The sequence below is a fragment of the Haplochromis burtoni genome, unplaced genomic scaffold (assembly GCF_018398535.1).
Source record: "Haplochromis burtoni strain Fernald_Lab_line unplaced genomic scaffold, NCSU_Asbu1 Contig_85, whole genome shotgun sequence".
NCBI classification, from domain to species: Eukaryota; Metazoa; Chordata; class Actinopteri; order Cichliformes; family Cichlidae; genus Haplochromis; species Haplochromis burtoni.
Window position 1 is genome coordinate 2006893 of NW_024582446.1, and position 23064 is coordinate 2029956.

At 40.0% G+C, this 23064-nt stretch overlaps 1 protein-coding gene across 5 annotated transcripts in view; it reads left to right on the plus strand.

Moving 5' to 3' along the window:
- stxbp5b (syntaxin binding protein 5b (tomosyn)) overlaps positions 1–23064 on the plus strand; it is a 29964-nt gene that overhangs the window by 2894 nt on the left and 4006 nt on the right. The window contains exons 3-27 of one of the 5 annotated variants that reach the window (XM_005926100.3): positions 5057–5138; positions 5508–5608; positions 6810–6944; positions 10041–10104; positions 11329–11412; positions 11820–11943; positions 12204–12282; positions 12822–12976; positions 13069–13141; positions 13449–13596; positions 13693–13760; positions 13891–13931; positions 14562–14782; positions 14943–15127; positions 15365–15490; positions 15738–15886; positions 17177–17239; positions 17320–17376; positions 17469–17516; positions 19697–19747; positions 19999–20127; positions 20966–21205; positions 21686–22043; positions 22167–22332; positions 22934–23045. In XM_005926100.3, coding sequence (XP_005926162.1) covers positions 5057–5138; positions 5508–5608; positions 6810–6944; positions 10041–10104; positions 11329–11412; positions 11820–11943; positions 12204–12282; positions 12822–12976; positions 13069–13141; positions 13449–13596; positions 13693–13760; positions 13891–13931; positions 14562–14782; positions 14943–15127; positions 15365–15490; positions 15738–15886; positions 17177–17239; positions 17320–17376; positions 17469–17516; positions 19697–19747; positions 19999–20127; positions 20966–21205; positions 21686–22043; positions 22167–22332; positions 22934–23045 — 3059 coding nt within the window. The remainder of the gene's footprint in view (positions 1–5056; positions 5139–5507; positions 5609–6809; positions 6945–10040; positions 10105–11328; positions 11413–11819; positions 11944–12203; positions 12283–12821; positions 12977–13068; positions 13142–13448; positions 13597–13692; positions 13761–13890; positions 13932–14561; positions 14783–14942; positions 15128–15364; positions 15491–15737; positions 15887–17176; positions 17240–17319; positions 17377–17468; positions 17517–19696; positions 19748–19998; positions 20128–20965; positions 21206–21685; positions 22044–22166; positions 22333–22933; positions 23046–23064) is intronic. The other 4 variants (XM_042222421.1, XM_042222420.1, XM_042222422.1 and 1 more) reach the window with 4 other exon arrangements.

Genomic DNA, 23064 nt, shown 5'->3' on the forward strand with positions numbered 1-23064 from the left:
GCCACAGCTCAGTAGACATAAGTTCAATGAGGTGTCTACAAGCAATAAATGTCTGCTTTTACAAGATCTGCCTCTACTACAGCGTTTTAATCAGTGTGTAACTCTAGACATTTCCGTGCTCTTTCCAGTGCAGTTTTGGCAATTATAAAACCATCATATCTCGTGTTTAAGCACATGCAGATAATCTTTGTGTGCAGTGACCGTACACATCTTGAACTTTTTAAAAACTAGACATCACGGTTGATCCAATAGCTGAGTACTTGGGATATATTTTGTTTGGTTGCCGATGCTATAAGCGTAAGAGGTCCCTGGTTTGATACCGGCTTTTTCATTTGATGTGTGTCATTAGTGTAAAAGCACACATGTATAGACAAGCCAGCTCTCCTCTGACTGGTTGCACTTGGCAAACAGAATGTTTGAACAGCAGGTGGGTGGTTCTTCTGTGCTTCTAGACATGGATGACTTCCTTAGATGACCACATTAGGGATATACTCACTCACTAACATTATACAGGGTGATAAGCAGGAAAAACCTAACATTTGAAGCTGTGTTTTCTCCCTGCATACTTTAATTAGTGAACCCAATATAAGTATATTAATTTTAACTTTTTGCAAAATCAGTATTTTATTAGGTAAAGGCTGGTCTGATCGTGGTAGAAGTCAGAATTTGTTTTTGAAGGTTTTCAGAGTAGAAATGCTGTACCTGCTTCACTACGCTGTAGTTCCTTCTTTTTTGGTATTAATATCTGCACTTGTAGAAAGACTACTAAAGACATTATCAGTCTTCTATTGGTAAACTAGCATGAAAGAGAACTTCCTGTCATGCGTATCATCTGTTGACTTTGTGAGAAAACCTGCTGATGTTGAAATGCTGCGGTGAACCACAGTGGTTTACCGAACAGGGAAGTGTTGACGTTCATAGGGTATGACTGAAGTGTGTGATGTTTTTAGGGACATGGGGGGATATCCTTAAGAAGGTTACGAGAGCAAATTATTTGGCATCTGCTGTGATATGTCAAACTTTGTGACATTAGGACTAGAGATGGACCGATCCGATATTACGTATCGGTATCGGTCCGATACTGACCTAAATTACTGGATCGGATATCGGAGAAAAATAAAAAATGTAATCCGATCCATTAAATATCACGAAAGCACCTCACAAAACTTGCAACACGCCGTAACTCACCTCAGAACGTTAGCACTCGGAGCAGTATGCATCACGTGATAGAGCGGCTGTGGCATGCGGGACCTGTCGGTGGTCTGGATAGCATGTGGAGCTTCGCTAGCAACCCGGCATTTCATCTCCGACAAAGTTATCCCCGAGAGAAGTAAAGCAAGTGTGTAAGTCCATCTCTGAATGTTTGTAAAGCATTCCTGCGTTAAGCTTAACGAGCGACTGCCTCTCGCTCTCCGGCTGCTACTTCAATCGTGAAACTGCTTAACGATCAGCTGATCGGCTTTTCTGTCGCGAGTCCGTCTCTCTTGTTTGTTTTTGGCCCACTTTGCACCAGAAAGAGGAAACCAGCGGCTGAACAACAGCAGCACGTTTAAGCTTGATAAGCTGTTGTTAGAATTTATTTAATATTACTTTCTACTCGAGGATCTTTTTCTACGTAGCTGACGGCTGGTAACTGTGCAGGGGCGGATCTAGCAAAGTTTAGCCAGGGGGGCCGATAGGGCATTAACAGGGAAAAGGGGGCACAAAGACATACTTTTCTTTCTTATTCTCATTTAAAATGTCTAGCTTTTAATAAATAATTATCTGACACCCAAAGTTTTAATTTGATGTAAAAGGAATAGAAGTCAATTACTGTATATAGTGACTATTAAGTCTAATATATATACCCTAGTAAGCTATAGTACTTTTTCCTTTGGGAAGGTACCATCTGTGCAGTCTGCAATTTTGTTGAAGAAAGATGTTGAATCTATTTAATATTTCTTGAAAAATAATTGATTTCTGTGCATTTTTTTCACACTGCATCAAATTAAGGTTGATTACGTCGATTAAGCATCATGAGGTGGCGTGAGGGGTGGTTCCCTATTTTTTATTTATTTATTTTTGTTGTTGCTGGGAGTTGGAACCCTATTAGTTAGGTTGCTTAATATTTACGCTAAGTACTCTTTAAAATACCAGAATAGGGAGGATGGTGTAGGTTTAAGTTTATTAGATTGATCAGTATTGCTGAACTATGAAATATTTTTTTTGTATACAGGTATAACAGAATAGCCTTAGTGTAGTTGTTGTTTTAAACTTGAGTATGAACTTATACAAAATGCAGCAAGATATTTAAAAAACAGTTTTGTTGCTTAAAAAACACTATATCGGATTCATATCGGTATCGGCAGATATCCAAATTTATGATATCGGTATCGGTATCGGACATAAAAAAGTGGTATCGTGCCATCTCTAATTAGGACTAAAGTGTGCTTTCCTTTCATACATGGGTAAAAAAAATGCATCTGCAGGGTTTTCGTCAGAAAAGTTAACCCCAGTGGCTTTGAGTGAGACACCCATAGTTTTGTTTAAATTTAATGTTTGGTGCAGTTAGCAGCAACAGTAGTCTAAAAAGACACATTAGCTACCTTAATGGGTGTAGCTTATGTATTCAAAACTATTTCTCTTTTGTAGGCCCAGTGAGGGGTCAGTTTAGGTCAAGAGTGGGCCTTTAACTTTCCCAAGGGGCCACAATTTGGGCCTCATTGGAACATCTACTCTTACTAGCAGCAGCTTATAAAGAGATAAAATTAATATTGAGCAGAATTGCGTTCAGCTCCACACCATTCCCAGTTTCTCATGTGGTCTCTTGGGAAGATGAATTTCCCACTCGTGACTTGTGCTATCCTGTGATGTGCTTACGGTGCTGCTATTGATTTCATGATTGATTACAAGATAATGGTTTTCTAAATTCTCAAAATGTATTTGATTTAATAGTATGACTGGAAATCTTAAAGTGCAGGTCAATACAGTTGCTCAGAGAGTTGATCTATTCAGTAGGACGCACAAATAGAGACTTCCAATATTACCAATATTTTCTGTATATTTGTGTTGTTTGTGTGATTGATTTCCCCACTTTTGTGCCAATGAAGTCGAAATCTTAATTACAAAATATAATGCTATTTAATAACGGATAAAGCATTTTATTTAATCAGACAAAGCTAATATCCAGTCAGTTCATCGCTGTGTTGTCTTGCAGTCCAAAACGTTAATTAATTCAGGACAAGAAGCAGCAGGAACTCTTCACCTCTCAAAAACTGGAACCTTGCAATCAACTAGCTGATTACTCAACTTAGGAAGTTACTTAATTTAAGAGAAAAGCAAATCATATGAAAGTTACCATATGACCAACAGTGTGAGACAGGAACTAGCATTTTGAGCTTTTTTGTTTTGTGGTGTGACCCATCTTCCTGTGTCCACACTGCCAATGAAATTAAGAAATAAAGAGAAACATGTATTGTTGTATACATGGTCTATTACTATGAAGATTATACCGGTGGCCCCTAAGCTTTTGATCATGTAGTGTGGCAGGAAGTTAGAAAAGAATGCACTCGCTCCCCGCAGTGATAACATCTTGTTGTGAGGTTCGTGTTAGTAATTTCCTGCTAGCCTAGAAAGTAGCTTTGCTCAGCAGTACTATTAACCTATATTGCAGCTGAATCAGTTTTACAATACTTACAGCGAAAAGTTGATAATCACTGGAAAACAACACATACTTCGTGTTCACTGTTGCCTGGTTGCTTAAATGACCCCCACTGGATTACAGAAATATGATGAAAACACTGTTAAATATTACCATTCTTGGTTTTTCAGCTACCTCTCTGCTCTTATGCTCTTATTTATGCATCACCAGAGGGTATGCAATGGACTTAATGACTCTTCCTCCTCCTCCTCGTTCATTGTGGACCTATGGAAACATGATAACCATTAATAATTTTGACAAATGTTGTACACAACCTGCAATGCCAGGAGCTAAAACTGGACACAAAGGTCGTGGGTGAATGTGAGGTCAGTTGCCCACAGCCTTCGACTGGCGCCAGCTAAAAAAGTCTTGGCTCTAATAGTCTGAGTTTACCACTGTCATATAACGACCTGATGTCCACTGTTGAGCCCATCCTGAAACGGTGTCCTGAACCCCACCTTAGTTTGTTTAAGGAACTGAGGGATTGTTTGATCACTGCTTGCTTGTTTAATCCTGTACAGAATCATACTATTTGAGCCTTAAAATGGTTTTAGTCGACATAGCTGCCAGTCTTTGGAGCATTTCTTTTGCATGCTAACATTAATAGTATGAGAAACACTGCACCTTTTTTTTTTTGTCTCTGTGGTCTCTCTGTCTGTTCATAGACTGGCTGTATGATTAGTGCTCTTGTGGTTTCCTCCTCCTTTTGTGCTTGCATGCACAACTCAGTGCACATATGTCTCTGAGAGTGATTAGAGGCTAGTTGAAAGGATTTCCCCCAATTTCTCTTGTGATTATTCAGCTGCTTGTGAAAGTATTTTGGAGGTTTTTATCTGAGGCGTTACAGCCCCGATGCTTACGTGGCAATGCGTCTGACTTTTGCACTGTTCATAATTTGTGATGCCCCGTGTCTTTTATTAGCTGAACGAGCAGCCTGATTGCTTCTGAATGGACAAATTAAGCAGGCAGAGAATCTCTAAGTTAAACTTAACAGTCCAATAGAGAGAGGTGAGTGTGAAGTTAATCATGCTGCCGTCACACTGGCTGACGCATGTGAATATATGAGGGAGACAGGGCCCACTGATTTTATTTATAACTCATCAGTTTAGTGTGTTACATGCTTTTGCCTGTGCCTTTTTAGGAATGCAAGCGGAAAATGTCAACTTCCATTTAGTTCAGAAAAAACAAACAAAGAACTTAAGAACCTTTTGATTAGAAAAAATCACAGAAGGCTGGAAATAGCAATTGTCACTTTCATCTTTTTGTATGAAATTATATTAGAAAAGTTGCAGCATTTTTAAAATAGGTTTTCCTCGATTTCTGCATGAACCTTCCTGGCACCATTCCAGTTTTCTTTGACTGAGCAAACTTTTTTAGCTTTGGCCGTGCAGGGGTGGAGTGCTACTGTCAGCACGAGAGCAACGCTGCTGTCATCCAGCTCCAGTTCCTGATCAACGAGGTTTGTTGTCATTACCTGTTCCTTGTGTCCTTGTTTGATTTTCTCTCTCCTCCTCCTCACCACCTCTTCGCTCCCAGCCTGTTCACTCCTCTCCTCACACACCCAGCCATGAATCTATTGATGAATGTGCTTTTATACATCGATTAAAAGTAATGCTAGTGGTGTAACCTGTATTCATTTCAGTTCAATTCAGTTGACTTTACTTGAATATTGTCTCTTTGAGCTAATTTTACTTCAGCACACTTTATACTGTAGAGTCTACGAGCTTTATATCACATGCTTGTGATACAGCCATATAAAGTGTCAATGCCAAGCCACATGATGTGTTCTCAACGCAAATAACTGCTCTGTTTATCACCGTCACCACAGGGGGCGCTGGTGAGTGCCTTAGCTGATGACAGCATCCACCTGTGGAACCTGAGGCAAAAAATCCCTGCTATCCTGCATTCGCTCAAGTTTAACAGGGAGAGGTACAGTAATGTGTTTGTTTGTCTGCTGCTGCATTTGCTGCAACACTGCATCTGATGTGAACAAAATTTGCCTTCACAGCTGGCCACATGCTGTGGGGCTGCACCAGCTGTTTTTAGCCAATAAGGAAAATCTGTGACTAATGGTTCAGTATTAACAATGCATCAAATTACTACATTTTTTAGAAGGAATGTGGCACCCACAGATTTTTATCACCCAGCTTTGCAATTTTTCTCAGCTCATTATTTGGATTTTTGGCCTGCAGATTTTCTTTCCCTCTCTCTGTTCAGACCCTCTTTCAAATGTAGCAGAAATTTTATGTTGGCCAGAAGGACATTATAATAATGCTATAGGAACACCGGAAACATAAGATGATCCCACCCAGGGGAGCGGCTATCTGCTGCTGACCCGGTGTTCACCGCAGTATATAAGGGATCATTTGTGCCAAGAGCCAATCGGTATACTGAATAATGAGATGCTGTGATGTGTTTTTATTGTTGTTATGTTGAAGTTTTATATGCGTGTATGTATGAATGGGTTGATGTGAAGGGATTTGATTCATTTTGTTTATTGCTTAGTGAACCAAAGACAATTTTCCATTGATGTTGATAATAAAGTTATTGTATTCTATAATCCAGTGGGACATATTTGCACTGAAATGGCAAGACAAAAATGAGCAGTAAACTGACTTAAATGGCAGTATATTTTGACTGTGCGCTACTTTTCCTTTCATTTAACAGTTGCTACAGATATTTTGCAGCATCTTGATGGTTTAAACCATCAGGTCTGTTAAAAGAAACTCCACACTTTTTGTTAAGTCAGTATTTCCAAGTTCATTTAAAAATGACTCCAGATTTCCTCTGGAAAAAAAAAATCACAATTAAGGTACAGACTAATAGCAAAAGAAAACATTTTTGCAGGTTCATTCTATTTCAGATAGTAAATGTTCTGTATGACTGGATTCTTCTTTCACCCAGTTGAGAATAGGCAACAGTATTTACTCTGCTGTTCCCCCCCAACTGATCTATATATAGTCTGGCTTCATTAGTGTGACACAGTGCAAGGCCTTTGTAATTAAATCTTACTCACTTGCTTCTTCTTCCAGTTGGACCAGCGTGATTAGGGACAAGGGTAACCGTCTGATGCCAACTGAGTCATGAGATAATAAAAAGCCTGGTTGTGATGGATCTTGATCTCTTCCAGAATCACATACTGCCACCTGCCCTTCCAGAGCAAATGGCTGTACATCGGCACAGAAAGGGGAAACATCCACATTGTCAACGTGGAGTCCTTCACTCTCTCAGGCTACGTTATTATGTGGAACAAAGCCATCGAACTGTGAGTCTGTATTTCACAACTACACCCCTCCTCCCATTACTCACTCACTATTTGCATATCTTCTTTGTGCAGCTGACACTCGACCAGGAAACTCAAAATTGCAAAGGAATGCGGTTGCCGGCACTTGCAGAAACAGTTAGTCCTGTGAGCTGAGAATACTGTAGCTCTGATCGGTATGAGGGCGGTATGGAGGTGGTGATTGTGCCATGCCAGGACTTGCAGTTGAGACTTCTGGAGGTGTTTGCTGCCAGATTTAACAGAACATCTCTGATAGGAAGTGCCCACTTCATAACCCCAGTGACCCATCCTGTGTCACCCACTCCCTCGTGTAAGCACCCACTGTAAAGTTTGCAAGGAATTTTACATCACATCCTGCATCTTCTGAGGGGTTCCCATTTAATGTCACATGCAGGTGTATGATCGAGGTGGATAAAATCACTATCAGTATCTTTTCTGGTTATGATAGCATTTTCGTGTATCGAATACAGGTTTTCCCAGCACACGGGAATTTAAAGTGATCATTTTTAAACAGCTTTGCTAAATGGTGGATTATTTACTTGATACATAATTTAACAAGTGATAATAAAAAAAATTTCTGGTCAAACAGGGCAGCACTGGCAGGTCGACGCGCTCTTCATACTTGCAATATCTAGCAAAGTTATTTTGCTAGATAAAGTTTAGGAATTCTGTCGTTTGGGTCATCCCTCCAGCATTCCCATTAGTACAGACTGAGCCATTATAACTGTGCAACATTTAACAGTTCTGTAAAGGACATTAAGTCTGTGTCTTTCAATGCCACCTACACTGTGTAGATGAAAGTACCAGACCACCTGCACATTATACCAACTGGAGCTGCTCCACTACGAAAAACCATGCCATGAAGATCCCAGCACACATGTTTAGTGCTGATGATAATGCAAGATGATGTTTGGAGCTTTGTGAATATTGACTCGGCAATCCATTGGACAATTTTACACTCTATGCGCCTCAACGCAACGCTGTTCTGTAACTTTGTGTGGTTTGCCTCTGCGTGGCTGAGTTACTGTGGTTCCTAAACACTTCCAATTTGCAATACCACTTACAGTTGATTGTGGAATATCCAGGAGGGAAGTAATTTCACAAAGTTGTTGCAACAGCGGCATCTTATTATAGTACCACATTGGTATTCAGAGAGCTCTTTGGAATTAGCCATTATTTGACAAATATTTGTAAAGGCAGACTGTATGGATAGATGCTTGATTTAATACACCTGTGGCAGTAGGAATACACCTGAAATTAAAGATTAGGCAGTGAATTATTACTTTTGTTCATATAGTGTGTTATATAGGTACTTTGATCATTTCATAGACCTCATTCATGCACGCCTCAGTAAAATGTATTGGGGACAATTCATTACAAGCAAATGATGAAATTACTGCTGTTGTGCTGTCTGACATTTCATGCATGTTAGGAACACAGAAGACAGACTTCTAGAAATGGCTGAAACGAAAAAAAACGAACTGTTAACCTCAAATCTCATTAGCAAGCAGTGTCATAAAACTGTTTTGAGTCGGGACAACATAAAGAAGTCGCTTTGAGGCTGTGAGATTAGTTTGAGCAAAGTGAGACTAAATGCAGGTGCCAGAAGTTTTTGTTTTTTTTAATATAATGTTAATATACCGTTGATACTCTTAAAGTAACTGAATGTATTCCGAATTGGGTGGTTTGCAAAGTGATACCAAAATGTTACTGGTACAATCTAGTAAGATTGCCGTCATGACTCGCTGTGAAGTGATCAAAGTACACATTGATACATGAACTCAGGTCATTCAGATTAACAGAAAGAAGTACATGTCTTAAAAGGACTGGTTACATGTCTACCACAAAATTTGCCCATTCTGAGCCCTCGATTGGGGCTTAAAAGGGGTAGTGAAATTACTATTTTTTTCTAAATGAAAACTTTAGTCAGTAGAAGTTTTTCCAAGCAATTTTATTTTCCATGTGCCCACCAGCGAGCTAAAAAAGATTATTTTAGAAAGTGACTGGCAGCTAAAATTGGTTGCATAAAGGTGTGCGTGTGTATGAGGCTGCTGGTGAAATCGGATAAATTGCTCTTTTAGATCCTGGAGTTGAAAGTGTCAGAGCAAAGTATGCCGTCCTCTTAGATAAATGTGTCAGATGCAGGAAGTGGAGATGGGGAAATGATTTAGCTTGTCTTGATTTTGAAGATGAAAAGAAACGATGTGGTGTGAAATCTAAAGCGAAATATTCAGTTATGTCTTTGTAGAACCTCTGATAGAATCGTCTTTTCCACGCTCTGCTTCATAGCTTGTTGCCTTTGGAAACTCGTGGACTCTCCTACAGTGGATAGAAACGCTGCGTATGGCGCTAATGATCATATCTGGTGTTATGCTGGAAATGAAACTCAGTTTTAACTACGGTAGTTAATTTAAAGTAATGTTTACCGACGATTCCGTCAGTTAACAGTCTAGGTTAAAATAATCTTTATTACAATAAAATCCAGTTCACAAACATGAGAACTGGTTATTAAGCCTGGTGTTTGTGGTGCGGGTGTATCACAATGTGGTGATTACCGGCTGGAGTTCATATTCCGCTCCATCCCTTCCTTTTATTCACTGCGACATCACTGACTGTATCGACTCATCAGCAGCAGCAATGAGATCATTAGCCGCTGGAGCCAGACCACACTCAGAGGCAGCAACACTTTCTTTAGGCCAGACCTTCACTTCCTCCATGCCCCTTGCTCTGTTGCCACGGTGATCCTGTCTTGAAACACTATAATCTCTCATAGACCCTCATGTGACCCTACTCTCCCTCTCCCTCGCTGTTTGTCTCTCTCATATGTCATGGCTATTTTTTTTTCCTCCCCTCTGGTGCGCTGATGCACATTTTCATCTTATTATCTTGTCCTTTTTTTCTCTGTGCAAGACCAAAGATTGGGGCTTCCATTTTGGATGTCTTTCCTAATTGCCTCTATCTTACCGCCCTCTAAAAGCTCCACTGTATCACTATATTTATCAGATACATTTTACTCATCAGTGGCAAATATACCTAAATTGACTTGGACTGTCTCCCATTTCTTTCTTTCTCTGACAGATCCACCAAGACACACCCAGGGCCTGTTGTGCACATCAGTGATAACCCCATGGATGAGGGCAAGGTAACTGATAGCTGAACATTACATTGCCTATAGAGAAGATAAACAATTGTACGTCATCTGATGATGTTATGTGGAGAAGCAGAGCTGGAAATGATTTTTAGTTGGATCTCAGAGACTGTTCAGTTATATAATGTAAAAGTTCATGTCTTTTAAAAGAAATATAGGCTTGCTTTTGATTCAAGAAAGTTAAAGTTCCACTTAAGTGATTAAGTGAACTGGAGATAATCAGTTAGATAAAGATGGATTGCAGGGGACATTCCTGCTTTGGATCATAGGTAATGATGTTTTACCTCAACTAGCAGTTACTGTTTTCCTAGAGCTAAAGATAGGACAGTCTGCAGTGATGGCGCAGAGTAGGCTACCACTGTGACTGTAAAAAAGGCAGCGACAACAACAACTAGGAGCATTTGGGTTGACTATTATAATTTGCTACTAGTTGCTGGTAGACAATTTGGCACAGGAATTCATGTTACTGCTATCACCAGTTGGGCATTTGCTGAAATTTAAGTTTGTTAGAGTAGTGCTTTTCCGGGACACTGCAAATAAATTGCACTTTTGTTAAAAGAAATAAATACACAGAGTATTATAGCTCATACCTATGAAGCATATGAATTGGATTTTTATTTCTGGAATCTCACTGTTAAGTTCTTTTGGAGTAGCTCTGCATTATTTAGAGGTGAAAATGATCATCTTGGTGCGCCCCCTCATTTCATTCACTGTCTTGAACAAGCCTCAATTTAAGCCAGCTGTCTTTCTATTGGCCTGCCCCCTGCAAACACAGTTTGAACAGCAGACAATATTCGTCTGAGGTGACCATATTAAGGATATCCTTTCTCACATCATATAGAGCCAAAAATGCAAAAAACACCTACGCTCGTATGCGGACCCTTCTATTTGCCTCTTACAGGCCATTTCAAAGGGTTTATGCGTATCTTTTAGCCTGTTCTCACAAGGAAATTCCTAACTATTGAAAAAATAGTTATAAGCTACTCTAGTGTTTACATGATTGCATAGTAAGTGAAAACTTAGTTGCTTCTTACAGTGTGTAAATGTCAGAATATTGCATCTTATGCCATCTTAAGCAATGTCATAAAAGTCTACTAGGGAATGTAAAATAAATAACTGTCATACATTCATAAAGTGAATTCATGATGAACCAGTTTTGTGCAGAATGTAGTTTAACAACAGTCAGCTGAGCCTTACTTGCTTTACTTGTTATTTCAGCTTCTGATTGGATTTGAGTCTGGGATAGTAGTGCTGTGGGATTTGAAGTGCAAAAAAGCTGACTACCGCTACAATTATGATGAGGTAAGGCATTGTTTTCCTTTGTTCCAGTTCTTGTGAGGAAACTAGTTTGTCTGGTGTTCCTCACTGTTGTCTGAGAAACATGTTTGGTCTTGTTGGGTTTCTTTGTAAATCAGTTAACACATGAAAGAACTCTCTGAAGTTTTATAATGACACATGAAATGGACGTTTAGGTTTCTTTCATTTTAAGAGAATGGAAAACAGCTCAAAATAACATTATCATGTATTTTGCTAGTTACTCATGAATTTTTGAAGGGACCCAAACTATCCGTGGACAAGTATCACCTTTGTTGAGACAAACCCTGATTTCCCCAATGATGTAGAGTTACTTTGCTATTCTGAACTGTCAAACATATGTTACTTGTACATTATGTATCACACTCTGTTAAACGGCTACCGTGGTTTCTCAGGCAATCCACTCAGTCGCCTGGCACCATGAGGGCAAACAGTTTGTTTGCAGCCACTCCGATGGCACTTTGACCACGTGGAATGTACGAACCCCAGCCAAGCCCGCACAGATCATCACACCACATGGTAGGAGCTGTTGTATACACACACTTGTATTGTTTATATTCACAGAGGCATGATTAATGGAAAAACTATATATAGGCCTTTAAATAAAGTGTAGTCCCGCCAGTCTTTGAGACCTGACATGTGTAACAGATGGATGCCGACATGTCCATATGTTCACATATGCACCATATGTACTGTCTTCCTGCAATGTAAAATATAATGAGTTTTTGTTTCGGGGATTTGTTTTGTTTTGTTTTTTTTGGCATCTTGAAATCCAATAGGAAAGCAGCCTAAGGATGGAAAAAAGCCAGAACCATGCAAGCCTATCCTGAAAGTGGAATACAAAACAACAAGGGCTGGGTGAGTGTGATGGTAGTTCCCACCCATCCTGTGTCTTAACGGACGCTAGTTTGAAACCATATCCTGTACTCAAAATGTCCTTTCCTGTTATTCTGAATATGTAACAGGTTAGTCTTCTTGACAGCGTCCTTATGCTGATGAAAAGCCCTGTCTAATAAGTAATTAGACAAGGCAACAGTCTCACGATACTTGTTAAATATAATGATTTTTGACACAGCTGGCAGCATCTGAAGAGATGCTCTTATGTCAAAGCCATTAACTAAATGGCCAACATTTCATTGAAAGTGATCTAATAATTTTTTCTCAGGCGTTTGAGGACGGGGATTAATATAGTTTTAATAATGATTAAAAAGTAGGCCCCTCCCAGCACGGGTTCTATCAAAATCGGGCCAAAAAGTCCCCAGAGAAAGCACCACAGTAAAATTTGGTGTCCCTCTTTACCCATTTACCGCTGAGTACACCTGGTAATTTTTCATCTGCCACAACCAATTCAATTTTATTGAAGAAGCTATTAAAATATGTGTGTTTGTTAAACCCAGGGACCCATTCATGGTGCTGTCTGGAGGTCTGTCTTACGATACAGTGGGGAGGAGAGCCTGTCTTACTGTGATGCACGGAAAGAGCACTGCTGTTCTGGAGATGGACTACCCGATTGTGGATTTCCTAACGCTGTGTGAAACTCCATATCCAAATGGTGAGCTGTGACACTAGTCAGAACAGCATATGCAGTTACCAACTGAAACGATGCCATTAGCCATGTAAATTTTCTGCCGATTTGTTTTCTAGACTTTCAGGAGCCTTATGCTGTGGTGGTCCTTCTTGAGAAAGATTTAGTTGTAATAGACCTCGGACAGATTGGGTAAATATTCAACTTTCTAGCTGTGGTTGTATTAATAATTATATTGCATCAAAAAACATGGATATTTTACATTGTGCATCTAGATTCTACACCAAATGGCCACATTACCCACTCTAAAGTACGCTATATTAATATACAGAGTAATAAACTTTATTAAAATTTCCAACTTTGGTGAATACATTACACAAAATCTAGCATCTTTTGTTAACATTTATTATCGCAGCTATAAGTTTGACATACAGATCAGAACATGTAGCATAATGCTGTATAATATTTAGTGTAAGCATGTGACTGATTATCATGACAGGTATCCCATATTTGAAAACCCTTATCCTCTGACTATCCACGAGTCACCGGTGACCTGCTGTGAGTATTTTGCTGACTGTCCTGCTGAACTTATTCCTGCACTTTACTCTGTCGGCTGTCGGCAAAAGAGGCAAGGTTACAGTAAGAAGGTAAATGACTCAGTTGTGTTGTCTGTGTGAATTTTACATGAGCATTTGACTTCACCGCAGACAGAAGCTTCATTTTTGTTTATTTGTTTTTAACAGGAATGGCCCATTAGTGGGGGAAACTGGGGCCAAGGCACACAGAGTTACCCTGAGATTATAATCACAGGGTCTGTATTGATTGAATAAAGTAATAATATAATGAGTCGTGCTTACTTATTTTAAGATGTGCACAGGTCTTGTTCAGTAATAAATGTTTAATTGTTTTGTTTTTATTCTGTCTATCCCCTGCTATAATAGACATGCTGATGGGTCAATCAAATTCTGGGATGCTTCTGCACGTGAGTATTTTGTTGTTAAGAGCAGTATATTACTTACTACAAAAAGTTCATCCTTGCATGTCTTTATCTTTAATTTTCCTTCCAAGGAGATGTATTCATGCACTAAATTAAAAAAACCAAGTGGTCCTATTGGTTGATGGTTCCCATTGGTTATATGGTTACTGCTACTGTTACTACGACATACTGAAGTGTGCACATATTTTAATACTTTTTATGGCCATAGTTACGACTGACCCTGTAGTTATAATGCTACTGAACCCAGATACTTCTATTTGGTGTTGAACTACATTATTTTGTCCTAGAAATTACTGTTTGCAATTCTCATTAGTTTGTGCAATATAACACACCAATGACAAGAAAACTTATCACTTTCTTTCTGTACTTCACACATTACAATAACCTGTGAATTCTGATGGATTTCGAGCCGGATGAGCTGCTACGTCACTGATGTTCTGGGTTTCTTTGTTCACAAACTAATTCCCATTTCTAATTCTAGTTGCTTGGATTTTGAACGTAGTGCTCCTTGAAAGAACAATATTAATCACCACCACCTCGATTCCTGTTGTAACCTGTGCTATCGAGAGTGCACTGATCGCAGTGAATCATCATGTCCTTATTTTCCATCCACAGTAATGCTTCAAGTGCTGTACAAGCTGAAGACTGCCAAGGTGTTTGAGAGGGCTCGTGGAAAGGAGGAGAAGCCAAACACAGATATAGTAGATGAGGACCCATTTGCCATCCAGACCTTGTCCTGGTGTCCCGAGAGCCGAATGCTGTGCGTGGCTGGAGTATCTGCTCATGTTATTGTCTATAGGTTCAGCAAACAAGAAATTACCACTGAAGTTGTTCAGGTAAATTGCTTGGGGCATAATAAACGGACAGAGTGAATGGGTAAATTATCCCTAAGGTCAGGATGGATAGATAATAGGATAATAATCGATAAACATTTAAAAGAACAATCCTTCTTTCTTTTTTTTTTTTTTTTTTTTTGTCTTTTTATTTCTTGTTTAGCTCTTGGAGGTGCGAATGCAGTGTGAGTTTAGCGAAGTGGACTCTCCTGACCCAGGAGGAGAGCAGACCCCCACCCTGCCAACCCCGGGAGCTTCCTCCAGCCCTCAGGAGAGTGAGCTTCCCACTCAGCCATCAACAGGGAGCAACTCCTCTGATGGCCCCCGAGACAATATACCATGTCTACAGTATGGAATTTCTTTAATTTTGCCTTGGCTTCTTTTTGTGAAGCAGGCTGTCACAGAAGAGATGAAAAACACAAGAAAAACACAAGAAAAAAAGAATCCTCTTAATAAAATGCTTTTAAAGTAATAATAATAATAGCAATAAAAATGATGATCCAGAGTGTAGCTTGCCCATAGATGATAATTTATTCCAGTGTAAACTGCAGCCTGCTGTCGTATCCTGCTGTGTGTTTGATGCAGGGTGCGGAGCTCCCCACTGAAGCAGTCTCCGGGCAACCAGGTGGAACTGGTGATCCAGCTGGTGTGGGTGAGTGGGGAGCCACCTCAGCAGATCACCAGCCTGGCAATCAATTCTTCCTATGGCCTGTAAGTCTCTTATGTTCAATACAGCTGATGCTTTTGACATGAGGTCACATCACTTTGGGCTCTCACTAGTCTTCATAGCTCGGTATCCTTTTTTGTGCTCAATTTGTGTGGGTAAAGAAATCGTAATTATATCCTGTCTCAAAGCACACTGTAACCAAGCATTTGCAACCAAGTGCAAAAGTAAATAAAGCCTGCCTAAATCATAATTTGGAGTTCCACTGCATTCTTTGACCTTTCTGTCTTTCAGTGTGGTGTTTGGAAACAGTAACGGTCTGGCTGTGGTGGACTACCTCCAGAAAACCCTGCTTTTCAATATGGGCACATCAGAGCTGTACAGCCCATCTGACCCCTATCAGAGGCAGCCTCGCTCCCCACGTAAAGCAAAGCCTTCCGGAGGTGAGCTGCACTCAACCAATTAAACACTCTTTCTGTTGATTTCTCTCTGTGTTCTGCTGAACTTGTCACCCTGGATAACATTTATCTCACTGAAATACAGTAAATAATTTGCTACGCTCCTTGTATTCCTTTATTTTTTGCTGAACACTTTTGGAGGCTGTTGGAGGTGGGTTAGGGAGGCAGAGCTGACACTTGGCAGCTGCCCTGACTTCGCACTGTGAGCACCGCCCCCTGCAGTAGCTCCTCTCCCTCAACAGGGGGCATCGCTGGCGGATTCTCCATCTGTTCAGTTGGAAGGAGCAAAGACAGTGGAGCATGCATGTTAGAATGGATGCTGTAGCTGAGCAGAGCCGCTCTGCTGTAATAGCACTGCCTTTTGATTCTGTTTACTGACAAAACAATACATAAACCTTGTTTACTTGTTTCAGCCTTGCTGTTTCTGTCATGTCTTCTATTGTGTTTTTCTCTCTTTGCCTAATCATCCTGTCAGTCACTGTTTGTCTTCATTCTTTTTAGTCTCAGTCGCTTGATGCTAGATGCAGGACTCTTATCTGCATTTTGTTTGGTTGCCTTTTAAAAGCAGTCTTTAATTTATGCAAATTGCAAGAACACTATTGGAAACATATACTGTTTTAACAGTGAATCAAATAGAAATTCAGCAGCAAGCAGCTGAGACTTCACATTTTCTTCTGTTTTGCAGTTAGATTTTCAGGCATTTTTCTGTCTCACTGTTTTTACTGTTGATCTCTCTCTGTGATTTGGTAAAGACATTCCAACTGTGACGTCTTGCATGTCCAGACTTTCTATCTTGTATTCTGAGTCTATGAAAAAACTACGCTCATCTCACTTCAGTAAGTCCTGTTGTGTCAGATTTTTTTTTTTTCTCCCCTTCCCACAGTGTCATTGTTCTCCTCTAAGCCTTTCCTTTTATCTCATAGAGATACATTCTCTGGTTTTATTATAGCACCCCAAATCTCCAAAGCTCAGTACAGACTTTTCTTTGACATTTCCAGTGAGGATGGAGTCAAATTTCAGACTTGAGAGAGAGAGTATCTTTAAAGTATACACCTATGATTTGACTACTAGACAGCCAATACTGATGCATTTAGTGAGCTCACTTGTGGTAGATTTGTAAACTGAAGCAGAGCTTACTTGCTAAATTGAATGATTACCTCGTTGTATGATTGCCTTTGTAATACTTGAGCTGTTATTGTTACTACATATGCAATAGGAAGTAACTGCAGCGTAATCCTGTCTGACTCTTAATTACAATTTCTGTGGCTCCTGCAGCGACTTGTGATCCCAACGATGGGTCCAATGCCTCAGAGGACCGCTGCAGATCACCTACTTCAGGTAAGTCTTGGCGTGAACTACCGAATGTATCATTTTCTTTTGAAATTCGTCTTTCATATCGGCTGCCATTTGTCATGTAGGCTCTACCTCACCCTGCAATTCAGATGATGACAAAAAGCAGAATTTCATAGAGAAGGGTATTGTATTTTCAAGTGTATGACCCTTTAAAAGTTAATATTTAGACGGTGACTAAAGTTCTCTGACTTGTATTTTTGAACCTTATTTCCAGTGAAGTTGAAAAGCAGGCGCTTTTCCAAGACGGTTGCCAATGACTTTGGTACTGTATCTTTCAGATGTATTCTTTGTGATTACTCACTCTTTCTCTCTGAATGACGGCGTTCTAACCACACTGTGCCTTAATCCTACGCAAGCCTGTGCATACTGTGCCAGTTAAAGGAATAATTGCATTGAAGAAATCGGTTTTCACTAATCACATAATGTAGGGGTTTTGTAGAAAATGAATCAGGGATGTTGATCAAGTGCATGACAGGATGACTCTTCAATTTCAGGTGCAGATTTTCTATGCAGATTTTTACCAAAATACTGTAGACTGCTGTTACACAACTTAGAATATAGTATGGAAAAATGAAATTTTACTTGAGGATTATTTTTTGTGTGTGTTTTGTTTTTCTTGTTTTATTTTTTGAAACTAAAACAAAAGCATAGAAAATCTGCTTCTCGCCTCAGTCTCTACAGCACTAACATCAAAATGATTTCTCTTGGACTGTAGATACTTGCTCTGTGTGTTTGATTCCAGGGCTTCAGTTCAGTGTTAACTGTTTGGCTGTCCACTGATTCTTTTTATTTTTTCCCCTCCTCCTCTCTCTCCACCTACTCTCTTTGCATAACTATGTTCACTGAATTGTAATTGCCTTATTTCTCAACTGCCTCTTGCTTTGTTTGACATTACAGGCTCTATCGGTTGTCTGTGATGCCTCTCTACCTCATTTGTATTCTCATGGTTTCTCTCAGGGTGGTCACTGACTGCAACAGACAACTTTTAGGAATTTGTACAGAAAAGAAACTGGCAACAACCAAAGGCACCACCTTAAAATCAGCTTTTATTATGATGAATTGTAATGTTATTTCCAAAAGAGTTTAGCGTCTTATTACAAGTAGTCATTTACAAGATATACACCAGTGAGCTATAACATTAAAACTACCTCCATAATACTCTGTAGGTCTGCCTCGTTGTTTGACCCTTTGAGACGTGGGCTCTACGACACCTCCAGAGGTGTCCTGTGGTATCAGGCAGGACGACCTTAGCAGCAGATCCTTTAAGCTCTTTACCTCGATGGGGCTTGCACGCATTTGACTTCTTTTATTTCTACCACTTCCCACAGATGTTCACTTCAAGTGAGGTCTGGGAAGTTTGGAGGGCAAAATCAACAACTTTTCATATTCCTGGAAAAAATCTTTTTTTTGGGGGGGTGGGGGTGCAATTCGGCATTGTTCTTCTTAAAAGAGCCAACTACTATTACAGTGAAGTGCTGTATGTGGTCTGTAACCATGCTTAGGTTGATTATGTATCAAAGTAGCATCTTCATGAATGCCATAGCAACCTCAAAGCAGAACGTTACCCAGACCGTCCCACTGCTTCCACTGGCTTGCCGTCATGCATCCTGCTGTAATTTCTGACACATGTAAACAATGCAGACGCCCCGTTTCCATGATGTAAAAACATGGTTCTTTAGACACCTTTCTCTATTGGTCTGTGTTCCAGTTATGATACACATGCGCTCACTGTAGGTTTTTTTCAGCTTCTAACAGGGATCAGCATACATCTCTGCAGCTGTCCAACCTCAAACTATGCAAACAATCCATTTATATCAAACAGTACTGTTTGATAGTACTATTTGATACTGTACTATCAAACAGTGCAGAAGTTTTCAGAAATTTGTTACATTAGCCCTTCTAGTGCAATTGGAGCTAGACCCTTCCCCAGTTTACCAGTTGTCCCTTCTCGGGCCACTTTTGGCAGGAAGTAACCTCTACCTTCCAGGAACATTTATCACATAATGATTCATGTGAGAGGACTTGGGTCCATGCACTGCTCTTTTTTCTTTTTTACATTTTTCTCCTTTTAGCCCATCAGGTTCGTTTGAACCTAGCGCTAAATAGTCCCACCTGTTTATAGGTGCCATTCTAACAAAATAATCAGTATTACTCAATTCACTTGCCAAAGTTCTTAATGTTGTAGCTGATTGGTGTATGCACTGTGACCTCAACAGTTGTCTTACAGTTGGTATCACCATGTTTAAAAATCGTACTCAAAATTGTGTTCTATTCAGTGATTGCACACTGATGTGCACATTGAAAACAAGGCCACAAAATGGTAAAAATCATACTTATTGAATCGTTTGTTGTAATTCACAATCAAAGAAGTTTAAAAAAAATCTCAATCCTTTTAGGCATTATTGTTTCACCGTAAAACAGAGGTATTTGTTTCTGTTACAGCTAAGATGTCACGGAAAATTAGCTCGTCTAGTGAGCAAAAGACTGACCTGGGTAAGCCAAAACTAATAACTTACATTTTTCTAAGAACCTTTGTATTTTCTTACAGGTGTTCATCTTGTTATTTGAATCTTCTGCTTTGTATTAGGTTCTAGCTTTTAAGTAGGTCTGCAAAACTACTTCTTACTGTCCAGCAACATGTTGTTCTGAATGTCATGTTCCTGATGTCTTGGGGATTTGTTTGTTTGTTTGTTTGTTTGTTTTTACTGCAAGTTCAGACAAACACTCTCTTTTTAAACTCAAAGAAAAGGGTGGGTTCCAACGAAGGCGCATTCAGACATGTAAGAAGCAGTTGTGTTGTGTGAAAAGAACGGCAACAGCCAGGATGAACCTGAAGGAGGACCTCTGTAGAACTAAGTCAGACCCCATTTTCTGTGAGTGGACCAGCCTTGGTCTGACTTGGGCTGCAGTGGGATAACTGGTACTAACTCACTCCACTACTATGGCTCTTACTCTGCAGATTTGGCAGATAACACTAATCCTCTCACAGTGAGCGTTTCCTTCTTTTTGAGGAAGTTCCAGTGGCATGACTGCACTTGGTGTTAAAAATCTTGCTTTTCCTGTTTACAGTTTTTTCTTGTGAAGATCACACGTGATGGCCGATGTTTTAAGCCTTTCCCTCATGTTAAAAGGCCTTTTGTGTTTATGTTGGTATCCCTCATTAGCTTTTTAAAGGGGGTTAAAACTTGTTCTTAAGTTGCCATCAGCACAAAAATAATGCATGAATAATTCTTACTTCTAAAACACCTGTTTTGTTTTGTTTTTTTGGGGGTTTTTTGCGATCCTATAATAGGACATTCATTTTTATTTCTTTAAATAAACAACATTAAGTTTTCAGAATCAATTCCAGAAATCCACATTTGGAAAAAAGTAAACTGCCTCCTTGAATGTAAACTGAAAGAGCATCACAATGTCAAAAGCTTTTTCTTTTTTTTTTCTTTTTTTTTCTTTCTTTTGTTGGACTTTGGGTTTATTTATCATGTTACTGTGGGTGTTTTTTCTTTTCCGCTGCATTTCCATTTCTATAAAGTACATAAATACGATGGAAGGCATTCTCTGCTAAACCTCTGACATCAGAATATATGTTTCTAACCAGGGTTTTGTTTTTCTCTGAGAACTAAAATGCTAAAGTGGAGAGTTTAACTACTAACCCCTTTCACTTTTACATGCGTTGTTTCCTCATTTCCTTTTGTTTGTCCTCCTGCTGTCCAGATGCCAGGGATAACTCATTCACCCGCTCACGCAGTTCAAGTGTAGCCAGCATAGACCGAGAATCTCGAGAGGCCATCTCCTCCTTTCACTTCTGTGAGAGTTTTCCAAGGAAGACAGACAGCCTGGTCAGCCCCTGTCTGCTGGTGGGGACCACCCACGGCTCGGTGATGATGGTGGCCCTCAACCTGCCACCAAGTGGAGACCAGAGGTTACAGCAGCCAGTTGGCATTGCGTCTTGCGGTAAAAAAAATACAAAAAACTTAAAATAAAATTTGCATGAGGATACATAGTGACCTTTGTTGACAAGCATTAGAATATCAAGCATTAGAACTAGGATCAAGCAGCCTTCATTGCTGAAAAGGAGCGAGGGGGAAGCAAATGTTGATCAAGGTGTGGAAATGTGTGTGCAAGGAGTTGACAAGAATATAGACTAAAGCTACACAGATGGTTTCCAATATCATTTGGTGCTACAATAGTCACATGCTATCCACATGATGGGTATATCTTGTGGTTTATTTACTGAAGCCAAAGGGTAAACAGACCTGACCTTAACGTTTTGGTTTTAGGATTAGTTTAGTTATGAAAACAAAGCTTAAAGCTAAAATTGCACAAGTTTCAGAAGACAATTAAGAACTTAACATGCCACTTATAGCTGACCTTGAATTATGCTGTGACCAATTATTTTTTTTTATTTTAAGCTGAAAATATCTAATTTCTTAGGCACCCTGGTCAAGCTCAAAGGAGGCATTTTAACTATGGCCCTGCTGGACGCAACTGGAACTCTGCTGCCCCCTTTCTTTGAGCAGTGGTATGACCCAAATGCTTCAGATGAAGAAAAAGAGAAGAGTCGGAAGCGCAGGTCAGCCTCTCCTCCCTCGTCACAGGAGAGCCAGGATACTCACTTTGCCATACTGTGTTCGGAGAAACAGGCCAAGGTGGTGGCCCTGCCCTCCCAAACCCGCATCTACAAACACAGCATCACAGAGACCTCCTTCGTGCTGAGGGCTGATGTTGTGCAGATGGCCGGGGCTAACTGCATCACCTGTTTCTGTGCTAATGGGCATATAATGACTCTGAGGTATCATCATTACTAGCGTCTGCTGTTATTTATATTTTGAAATCTCTGATCAAGCAGAGATACCAAGTGAGGAAAACATAAATAGATGTTAGCAACTTGGTGTGATGTTTTGCGTGATTACAGTTTACCCAGTCTACGGCCTCTTCTGGATGTCAACTACCTGCCGCTCACAGACATGCGAATAGCAAGAACATTCTGCTTCTCCAACCTGGGTCAGGCTTTGTACCTCACCTCCCCTACTGAGATCCAGAGGATCACCTACAGCCAGGAGACGTGTGACAACTTGCAGGTCAGATAAATGATCAGATCACCATCAGCTCCATGCCAGTAGCTTTGCAGAGAGAAAAATGCATAAATGCCTCAGAGCCCAAGAAAACTCCCCAGCAGTAAAACTGTTTCTTTAAATTTGGAGTTTAATTTTGTCCAACATAGCAGACATTTCTTATTTGTAAGCATTTCAGAAATAACAAGGAGTTTGGCAGCGATTTCTGCCAAACATAGCAACACAGACTTGCTGTGTTTACTTTACATAAATCTTCTCACATAGGCTCAGTCTAAACCAGGAAAAGTAACTGGTGTGATGTTGGCACACATGCTTATGTAGGCCAGCTGTTTGAATCAGGTCTGCGGTCATTTTAACGTTAGACAACAGTATAATTCCTCATAGTTATCTTTATAGAAAATTACAGGTCAGTAGAAAGGTGAAGTGCTTGTCTGCTTACAGATAATTCAGTAGATGATCTGAAGGTGCGGGTTAATTTCCTTTTTCATTTTTCTCTTTCAGGGAGATACAGGCCTTAATCGGGTTGATTTAAAAAGTCTGGCTGAGTCTGCAAATCTTCAGAGACAATATATTGAAATACATGTACTGATGTTTCTGTCTTTCACAGGAGATGCTCAGTGAGTTATTTACTCCAGTGGAGACACCAGAGGCTCCAAACAGAGGTTTCTTCAAAGGCCTTTTTGGGGGAGGAGCTCAGTCTCTGGACAGGGAGGACCTCTGTGAGTACAGAGTGCCTTC